The sequence below is a fragment of the Gekko japonicus genome, unplaced genomic scaffold, assembly GCF_001447785.1.
Source record: "Gekko japonicus isolate JY-2015 unplaced genomic scaffold, Gekko_japonicus_V1.1 scaffold1255, whole genome shotgun sequence".
Taxonomy (NCBI): domain Eukaryota; kingdom Metazoa; phylum Chordata; class Lepidosauria; order Squamata; family Gekkonidae; genus Gekko; species Gekko japonicus.
In genome coordinates this window covers 100,472-111,115 of record NW_015173164.1, presented here as the reverse complement: position 1 = coordinate 111,115, position 10,644 = coordinate 100,472, and the positions used below count along the sequence as shown (strand labels likewise).

The window sequence follows — 10,644 nt, the reverse complement described above, 5'->3', positions numbered from 1 at the left end:
ATTATACAGGTTCAGAGACTTTGCTGCCCTCCCAAATTAATTTCCTTAATTTTTTCTTTTCATCCACAATGATGGAGTCAGGCTAGGGTATGATGCTATAAAACACAGCAAAAAGATTTGTGTGGCTTCTTTCATACCATAGTGTTTCTTTCTTTCTTTCTTTCTTTCTTTCTTTCTTTCTTTCTTTCTTTCTTTCTTTCTTTCTTTCTTTCTTTCTCTGTTCCAATGCAAGCACTATATCTGTATTCTCTCTCTTGTGTATTAAAGATCCTGTATACCACGAGGAGGAGGAAGTGGTTCTGGAGAAGGTGGAGGTGGAGGTAGTGGTGGCCGTTGCCAGTCCTCCTCCTCATCCCAAGGCATGTCTGCATCCCATCACAGCCATTCACCATCCCAATGTCAGCCTTCGCCCACCCAGTCTGGATCCAGTGGCTGCTCGGGTAAGTAGAATCCACCGCTTGTGCCAACACTTTTGTTATTTCTTTCTAGCACGTAGGTCCCAGGTCCAGTCCCTGTCACTTCCAGGTCATTTCTGCATTTGCCTGCCACTCCAGGTTTTCTACTTGTTTGAGTTAAGGCAATTTAAGACCACAGCAAAACAGGGGCTGATTCTGCATTGGCTTTTCCCTCAGTTGTTTTACGAAACCAACGTTGGAACAGAAATTCCCCTCTGCATTGCATGCGGCTGTCACTTCCTTTGATCTTTGGATTTTATTGTAGCCTCCACACTCTATGCGGCTTTGATTTCTTTGATTATCAGGTTTTATGGTACCTTTTGCATAGATTCATGGCTGTTGTATGGCTGTTCAGGGGTGACTTTGCAGTCAGTACAGCGGTGCCCCAAGATATTTGAATACGGGCCCATTCTGGATCTAGCATTTGCACCGTTGTTTTACCAAACCCACACTGCAACAGGAAAAGATGTGGCTCAAAACCACATTCAACGAGAGATCAAAGGAAGTGAAACCGGCATGCAGTGTGGAGGCTACCATAAAATCCGACAATCAAAGAAAGTGAAAGTGGCATGCAATGTAGAGGGGGATTTCTGTTCCAGCCTCGGCTTGGTACAACAGTGGAGCAAATGCTAGATGCAGAATGGGCCGTAGTTTCAAGCTGTACTTTTTCCTCCCAGTTGAGAAAATGTGGAGCGAATGCTAGATGCAGAATTCCTTTCCGCATTTGCCTGCCACTCCAAATTTTCTCTATGTTTGAGTCGAGGCAATTTAAGTTCATGGCAAAACAGAATCCAAATAACCTGGGGCAACAGCAGGTTGAAACCGGGCTGACCACTGAAGGGAGGGAATGTAATGCAGAACAGGAAAAAAACCTTTTAATAATAAGAAGGTTGAACTCGATTTTAGTGCAGAATGGGGGGGGGGACCCTCTGGATTAAAAAGAAGGTTGAATTAGATTTTAGTGCAGAATTGCTTGGAGGTAGGGTTCCCAAATCCCCCCCAGGGCTGGGTTTCCCCCCGCTTTTGAGGCCCGATTTCCGCCCCCGCGGAATCGGGCCCGGGGGAAACCCCACCCCCGCGTGTGCGCTGCCCGGATGTTTTCCCCTCAAAAGGCTGTGGCCCCGCCCCCAGCGTGCCCGGCATCTGTATGTCACATCCGGGCGGCGCGCACACGCTTTGCGCGCACACCCTCCAGACACCGGGCAGGAGCCCCCCGCCGCCAGGTAAGATTCATTTGGCAACCCTACTTGGAGGAGACTGCGGTGAACATGGATTAAAAGGAGAGTGCGGAAAGGGCCCCAGTGAAAAGGACCAGGCCGTAGCTGTTGTGAAAGGCCTCCACCTGAGACCCTGGAGAGCTGCTGCCTGTCTGAGCAGACAATACTGGCCTTGATGGTCCAGTGGTCTGATACAGTAGAAGGCAACTTTGTGTGTACAAGAAACCACATCAAAAATCCAGCGATTGGAAGAGAGTTTTCCAAATTTAGGTAACTGCTTAGTGAAATTGTCCATTGAGCAGCCTGACATGTGCAATGAACAAACAAAAAATAACAGTGTCCTGTTTGGTATGACAGCAGCTGTTCAGTATTTATTCTGGAGCCCCATCACAGAAATTTAGCCTTAAGGAAAATCTGAATTTGGAGACTTTTCCTCAGGCAAACTGTCTACGTGTTTTGAGCGATTTCCATCCTCAGTAGGGTTGCAAAGTCCTACCTCATGAATAGCGGGGGGAGTCCTGGACGTCTCCTGGAGTCTCCAGAAGTGACGTGATCACGTTGGACACGTTGGGGGCGGGGCCACAATAATCTGAGGGAAAACCATAGAGTTGATAGAGCGCCCCCCCCGCAACTTGCCCGACACGATTACGTCACCTCTGGGTGACGTGTTCATGCCGGGCACGTTGCGTGCTTTGCAGGTGAGGTCTCCCCCGGTGGCCCAATCCCCACTGGTGGGGAATGGGCCTCTTGGGCGGGGTTTCCCCACCCCCCGGGGGGACTTGGCAACCCTAATCTCTTCCGGTAACAGCTTATCAGTGATCCCTGGCCCCAAAACGGTCTGGCTGTCCTCGACCCTGGCCCCAACCTGATGGAACTCTCTGTCTAGTGAGACTCAGGCTCTGTGGGACTTGGTTCCATTCTGCAGGGCCTGTAAGACTGAAATGTTCCACCAGGCATATGGTTGAGAAGAGTGATGGTCAGAGAGATCTTCTGGCCTCCCTTTACCCCTTCCCTGCCCCTTTCCCTTTTTCTTTCTTTGTACTGGCTGCCCCCACGTGTCCACCTGTGATGGATGATAGATGGAGAGCCAGTTTGGTGTAGTGGTTAAGTGCGCGGACTCTAATCTGGGAGAACCGGGTTTGATTCCCCACTCCTTCACTTGCACCTGGCTGGATGACCTTGGGCAAGTCATAATTTTGATAAGAGGTGTTCTTGAAAAAGAGCACTTTCTGTCAAGAGCTCTCTCAGCTCCATCTACCTCACAGGTTGTCTGTTGTGGGAAGGGGAAGGGAAAGGAGTTTGTAAGCCGCACTGAGACACCTTTGGGTAGTGAAGGGCGGGGTATACATCCAATCTCTTCTCTTCTTCTCCTCTATTAGGGCACCATCTGATGTAGTGAAGAAGTCTTAGGTTTTAGATTATAACATGGATTTTAAAACTGTAATACACTGAAATATTGTATCCTGATTATTGTTAGCCGTCCTGAGCCCTGCTTTGCAGGGAATGGAGCAGGACAGAAGTCTAATTAAATTTTAAAAAGTAATAAATAAATAAATGTTCTTCCTGGGGCCAACCACCTGGGGAGTTAAAGGGAGAAGTGAAAAAACATTTGAGTAGACTACCAAAAATTCTCAGGGGTGGAGGTGGGCTTCACATTCTTTCCATGTTCCAGAAAACATTCAGATTCTGTATAGTAATCATGTCCTTTTTTTCATTCCAGACTTCCTGTTAACTTTAGTACTTTCCTTACAAAGCCTGGTTTATTATTTATTCATTCAGATATTCATACCCTGCTCTCCTCCCCAACAGGACCCAAAAATGCTCTCCCCTCTTCCATTTTATCCTCAAAACAATGACCCTGTGAGGCAGGCTAGGCCGAGAAAGTATGATAAGCCCCAGATCCCATGGTAGAGTCGGCATCCAAACCTGAGTCTCTCAGATCCCAGTCTTGCATTTCAACAACTGCACCATGCTGACTCTTGTCCCCCCCACCCTTCCTCACACTATGTACATCTGTATCAGGCGTTAGTATGCTGTTTCTGATCTAAACTAAACACACATACACAGTATTTCAAACTCAGCACTATGGAAAGCAGAGTATGACATCATTATTGGATAGTGAAAATCAGGCAAATTTGTGGACACTACAAAGCTGGTTATTTCTGCTAGCCATTTGGAGAGGCAGAGAGTCCTGCCCGCCAGACATCTTGCTCAGCTATTCCCATCAGCTTCTCAGGTTTCAGTCGGCATACCTATTCCTTGTTGATCCTACCTGTGTGGCCTTGTGGGTTTATGCCTCCTGCCCTGGTGTTAATAGGGTTGGTGGAAAGTGCCATCACTTTGCAGCCAACTTAGGGTGTGGTCACACGCGCAAGATACAGTGTGTGTGTGTGTGTGTGTGTGTGTGTGAAGTGAGGCTATTTCCTCTGGAGGAATTTGACCCGTAGTTGCGCGATCACATAGTCCTTGGGAGCTGCAGGCACAGCCCACCACTGTGTGATCAGACGCAACTGTGGGTGAGTCGTCTTTTTTTTTTTTTTGCTGTTTGTTTCCGATGCACTTAAATGAGGAATTGATTAATCGCATCTCCGCACTGAGGGCTCCCTATGGAGCTTGCGATGATGTGCATACTGAGAAGGGGGGGGGGAACAACGGCACGGAGTCGGGATGGCCTGATCAGACCATCCCGACGCCATGAGAGCGCGCTGGAACGATCAGACATGGGAAAGTCCATCCGTGGCCCGTCGCAACCCATTTACGACTAGATTTCCCCCTGTGTCTTTTTACTACGCTTCTGCGGTAGAGCAGAACAGGTTGCCAACGAGTGTGGGGCGCTTTCCAGATGTTCGTGTCTGATTGCGCCCTTTAAATCCACCTGGCATTCGCCGCTTTTTATGGAGCTAATTGTGTGTGTGATTGCAGGCTTACAGTGACCCCATCGGGTTTTTAAGAGAGGTATTCAGAGGTGGTTGGCTACTGCCTGCTTCTGCGAAGCAACCCTGGGCGTCTGTGGTGGTCTCCCATTCAAGTACTAACCATGGCTGACCCTGCTTAGCTTCTTAGATCTGATGAGAATTGGCTAGCCTGGGCCATCTAGATCAGGGTGTTGATATCCTTTGGGATGTCGAATTCTGCATTCAGTACGAACGTTGGTACTTGAGCAGTGAGGTCACAGAATCATATAAGTCAAAAAGCCCTGATACATGGTCCCCATCTTCTCTGTTATTGCTCCTCCCCTGACAAAATAGGATCCTGCTTGCAAAAGACAATGCCACAGTAAGCCAGACAGTCCCCCAAAGGGCCACAACCAGTGATGTCAGGTTTCTTATGAAAATCTGAATCATCTGTTTTGCTGTCATTCTTATCCCAATTTTTTTTGTGGTCTTCACATTTTTTTGTTTGCAAATCAGAGTGACACTACAACGCCACTCGAAATCTGCCAACCCCTAACAGTACAACTACTGTCTAACCCTATTGTCATCAGTAAGCTTAGACTGGAGTAGCTCTGCATAGGATTGCATAGTGAATTACTCCCATCTAAACCTGTTGTAATCAGAAGGGTTAGACTGGAGCAACTCTGCATAGGATTGCATTGTGAATTACACCATGCAAATCTGCTGACTGTCAGTGCCTTGGAGTCAATGGACTTAGAAGGGTGTAACTCTGTTTTAAATGGCATATGGAGGTGTGGCCTTCCACCTACACAGTGATCTGGCAGGCTTGGTGGTGGCAAGGCAAGGCAATTTTTGTTAATTAGCCAAGCTTTGCCCCAGAACAGGGGTCTTCAACCTTTTTTGAGTCTGCGGGCACCACTGGAATTCTGACACAGTGGTGGGCACAGCCACAAAATGGCTGCCCCAGGAGGTGGAGCCAGTCACAAAATGGCTGCCACAACTTACCTTCAGGCTGCGATCACAAGCGCATTTAGATCCGACATAGGTGTGAATGCCTGACGTATCTAAAGGGAGTGATCAGACAGCAACATCTGGGAAGCATCCCACAGTGATCGGCAACCTGTGCTGCTCTGCTGCAGAAGTGGAGTTAAAAGACACAGGGGAGTCCAGTAGTAAATGGGTTCCAATGGGCCACGGATGGACTTTCCCCTGTCTGATCATTCAAGCACGCTCTCAAGCTGTCGGGATGGTCTGATCAGGCCATCCCAGCTTGGTACTGTTCCCCCCCCTTCACAATATGTGCACCATTGCATACTCCATAGGGGGCCCTCAGTGCTGAGGTGAAAGTCCTCATTTATGCGCATGAGAAACAAACTGTCAAAAAAAAAAACCTGACTCACCCGCAGTTGCATCTGATCACACAGTGACGGCTGCAGCCGCAGCTACAAAGGGAGGTGTGATCTCACAACTGCGTGTCAGTTCCTCCGGAGGGAATAGACTCGCTTCTCCTCCGCTTCAGCTAGTTGTGTGACCGCAGCCTCCGTCACACATTGAAGATCCTTGTGCTGTGGGAGCAGCTGATGCCAAAGCAAACATTTTAAATATCTGCAAAGCCAATCAAATCTCCCAGTGGCCAATGAGAAGCCTTGCCAGAAAAAGCCCCACCTAGCCCTGCCCACTTTCTAAAAGCACTTGGAAGGCACCAGGAAAGGTGTTGGGGACCCCTGTTCTAAAGCATGCACCACAAAATGCTTCATGAGTAGCTGTGTGCAGGTGTTGGACATTTGGGCTGTAGAATCAGCCAAAACCAAATAGGAATGAACCGTCCACCAGCTTCCTCCAAGCCAAGAATGAACGGGAAATCCACAACCTACATGCCCAGCTCTGCCTTCAATGGGAGTGCCATGCAAGCATGGGATGGAGGAGCGTTATACAATTTTTTTTTTACTGAACTCTCATTTTTATGACTTTTTTTCTAGAAGTAGGTGAGTTTCAACCTTTGCCCCTAGAGGGGGACAGAATATTGGAAAGAGGAATAACAATGGAAGATATAGGGGAGGCCATTAGGGCCATGAAGTCCAGTAAGGTTTCAGGTTCTCATTGCATCCCGACATGCAGTGTTCTTCCACCGTATTCCTGCTGTGCATCATTTTGTATCGGTAAAAATGCAACGTTCAGAACAATGCAGAACCATCCATCCCCGCACTCCTCCCTTCTTCTCTGGGGCAACTGCTAGTTCCCAAAGGGGACCAAAGGACCTGTTAATGACAAGTCTGAGGTTGAGTAATCAGGTGAAACCTCTATAGGATTACATAGGAGCAAATGTGATGAATTGCCAAAGAATTCAGCTGCTATAACTTGGCCTGAAGAATCTTTCTCCCCTTCTTCTTTTCACTTTTTTTAAAAAATATGTACTTTGGTGAAATGCTCTGCAGAACCTGCACCCTGTGATATTTTGATTGGTCCTAATAAAAAGGATTATCCTTTTGTTTGGGGATTTTTCTGTGGACCTATTTATTTATTTTATTCTTCAAATTTCTATCCCGCCCAATCATCTATGATGTTTGTTTCAAATGTGTGTGAGAGGATTCTTTTTGACTTTAACTTTTAAATGATTTATTGGTTATTTTTTTAATGTAGAGGACTGTAACAGTTTCAACATCATGGAATTCCCCCCCCCCCCATACCTCCCCAAGGATCTGAAATTAGTATCTGGCTTTGGCATTGTATGAAAGCAACAGCGATCTGACGGAATTGCCATGAATGTAGAATTATTTCCTTCTCTTTCTCAACAGCTCATTCACGAAAGCACTAAGTCTCTACGGACACCATCATTGACCTCTTCTAGTAATTCCTGCCAAGCAAAAACTATGGCTGATGCAAGATCTTCCACTACACAGAGAGCAAGAAGAAACACTTTCCCCCCGCAGTTCACAGATAGGGTCATTGACATCTTTTTAAAGGGGTAAATCCCACATGTATACCCCCAACATTTGTGAAACAGAACCAGGTTAGCTTATTTAACATGTTATAAAGGAGTATGGAGTAAAGACCAAACATGATTTAAAAAAAACACCCCACACCCTCTTTTGATCAACTTTGAGACATACATTTGGAAAGTATACAGATGAATCCCCTTCCTGCCTCTGATGTTATCTGCCTTTTCTGTTCTCCATGATCCAACTACTCTTTGCTGTATTTGCATCTCTAATAAAGCTTTACATCTGCCTGAAGCAATCAGAAACCTGAGTCTTCAAAAATATTCTCTTTCACAAACCTTATTTTAGTTATTTATTTTATTTACATAATTTATATCTCACCTTTCTTCCTTTACAAGGGCTGCCAAAGCGGCTAACAATTTAAAAAGTACGTGATAAAATTACATTATAAGACCATTAAACTCAGCCCACCATATATATATATATATTAAAACCATTTAGAAAAGAGTTAAAAACAGAATTAAAGTACATATAAAACAGTTAAAATACATACAAAACATAGGAACCTTGGTAAAGACAGAGGGATCACTGAGGAAATGCCAAGTGAAACAAGAAAGTCTTCACCTGCTGACAGAAGATGGCAGCAGAAGGGGACCAACAAATCTCCCTGGAGAGAGAGCCCCGGAGCTTTGGGGCCATAACCGAGAAGGCTCCCTCCCAGAAGTGAAACAAGATAGTTTTAGAAGGCAGGGGCACCCAAGGCAGAGCTTCCAAAGATAACCGTGGTGGTCAGGCAGGTTCATAAAGGATTACGCATTACAACCAATAAATGACAATGAACCACAGCATTTAGTGAATATTCAAATCTGACAGACAGAAGGTGCTAAAGAAAAGGCCATGTTCTGTTTATTCTTACACTCCTGAGATTTGTCTCTGTGCCAGAAGCATCGTGAGATATAAAGGCAGGCGACAAGGCAGCCAGTACATGGATGGTTAAAATAAAATGGATTCAAAGGGAGTCCAGATTCCATAATTTCCCTAGTGTGAGAAGAAGGCCATGCATGAAACTCCTTTGGGATGTCTTGTGATACTGCATTTCACCAAGGATCGTATTCCAGATCTGATTCTAGGCAGTACCATAGACACATGAACAGATAAAGCTGCCTTATATTGGATCAGACCTCTGGTTCATAGAAGTCATAGAAGGGGGACGTTTAGCGGTGGGCCTAGGCAGTTGAAAGAGGGAAGGTCACGGAGAACTAGAAGAGCTCGGTGCCCTTCCAGCCTTTGGCCCATCCCAAGGGTGGTTGGCAGTGGGGTCGGGATTGTTCCCCCTCCGTCATTGATGCTGTGCAACGCCAGGTCCATTAACAACAAAGTCACAGTCCTACGGGACTTTGTGACGGGACATCAGGCGGACCTGGTGTGCGTGACTAAGACCTGGGTGAGAGAAGGGGAGACCCTGAATCTCACACAGTTAGCCCATCCAGGCTACTCGGTCCTTCACCAATCGCGGAAGAGGGGACGGGGGGGGAGGAGTTGCTATTCTCATTCGGGAGGCTTACTTCTTCAGGATACTCCCGTCGGTAGAGTGTGTCAGCTTGCTGCTGGGGGCTGAAGAGAGTTTGGCAATTTGGCTGGTGTACCGACCGCCTGTCAGCTAGCTGCCATGGAGTTCTGTGTGACATTGTATGCTCCCAGCTTATGCTCATTCCCCCCCCCAGCCGAGCACCGGCTTGTAGTTCCTTTGGCTTTTGCTGTGCTCATTAGGTACATTCCTTTCCCTCTCTGCTAGGGCTGCTTTGGAACTTAGATAACGCTCAAGGTTGACTGGTGGAAGATGGGAGGCGTTTTGGGTTTGCTTTGATTATAATGAGCTAGGGCTTGAGGAGCGAAATAATGTTTATGGTTAGAACCGTTTGTTCCCAGGGGTTTTGGGCACCTGTTTTACCTGTTTTCCTGCACGCGGGAATTGGACCCATTGGCCATGGTTTGGTATGAATTTGTATATTACCTTGCACCCCGGGGTTAGTCTCCATTCTTAACAATCCTTGTGTTCCCTTTTCACCATTGCTTTAATAAATGCTACTTTGCTACAAACGTGGATTTATTTGAATGCCTGGAGGATCGGACACCGCCTAATACACCGGCCAATAGTCTGCCGTCCCTGCTGGAGGCCATATCAGGCTGGGCGTTGGATCACCCTCGACTTATCGTCTTGGGTGATTTCAACCATGCTGAGGATGCGGCCTCCAGCCGGGCTACAGACCTAGTGTCGTCCATGGCAACACTGGGACTCTCACAGTGTGTATCGGCCCCTACGCATCAGGCTGGTCACATGCTCGATTTGATCTTTGCAGCGGGTGTGGAAGTTGACCGGATTACTGCTGAGGCAGTGCCATGGTCGGACCACCTGGCCCTGAAGGCCCACCTGAGCATTCCATCTCAACCCAGCTTAGGCGGCAAGCGTATTTTTGCTTGCCCGCGGAGCTTAATGGACCCGGAGCAGTTCCAGAGGGCTCTGCGGGATCCCAGGCCCCTGGTGGCTCATTGGATGAGCTAGTGGAGGACTGGAATGTCCAACTCTCCATGGCCATCGATGAGATCGCTCCCAGGCGTCCTCTCTGTACTCGCGTTAGGCGTGCCCCCTGGTATACCCAGGGGCTGCGGTCGCTGAAATGGGAACTTAGACGATTAGAGAGACGGTGGCGCCGCGCTCGTGATGAGGCAACAAGAACATCCTATAGGACTTTTATGAGATCCTATGAGATGGCAGTCAAGGCCGCTAAGAGGGATTTTTATGCGGCTGAGATTGCGTCTGCGAGCTCGCGCCCGGCCCAATTATCTCTCCTTATATATAATTGAGTATATAATTGAGTATGAACGTTCTATATGAACATTCTAAATTTCACCTCCTTAGTGTTAGGCCGGAAAAACTGCCACTCAGTAACACTGGCTGGGTTGACTGGCTGCTTTGTGCAGTCCTGCCCAGCATTCCAAGGTTATTTGCATACGGAAGCTGATTGGACAACACTCCATTCCACACCTCAAACTCACCCCCCCGCAAGGGAGTTGGGATTTTTAGTTGCATCATACCTCCTAGGGGAGAGGAGAATGATGTCAGCTGCCCTTTCCCTAG

General features: G+C 47.4%; 1 protein-coding gene across 1 annotated transcript in view; it reads left to right on the top strand.

The window, feature by feature from the left end:
* Positions 1-7,878, top strand: part of LOC107119884 (keratin, type I cytoskeletal 15-like) — a 28,570-nt gene extending 20,692 nt beyond the window's left edge. The window contains exons 7-8 of the mRNA XM_015422499.1: positions 268-440; positions 7,362-7,878. Coding sequence (XP_015277985.1) covers positions 268-440; positions 7,362-7,381 — 193 coding nt within the window. The 3' untranslated portion in view covers positions 7,382-7,878. The remainder of the gene's footprint in view (positions 1-267; positions 441-7,361) is intronic.
* The last annotated feature ends 2,766 nt before the right edge of the window (positions 7,879-10,644 follow it).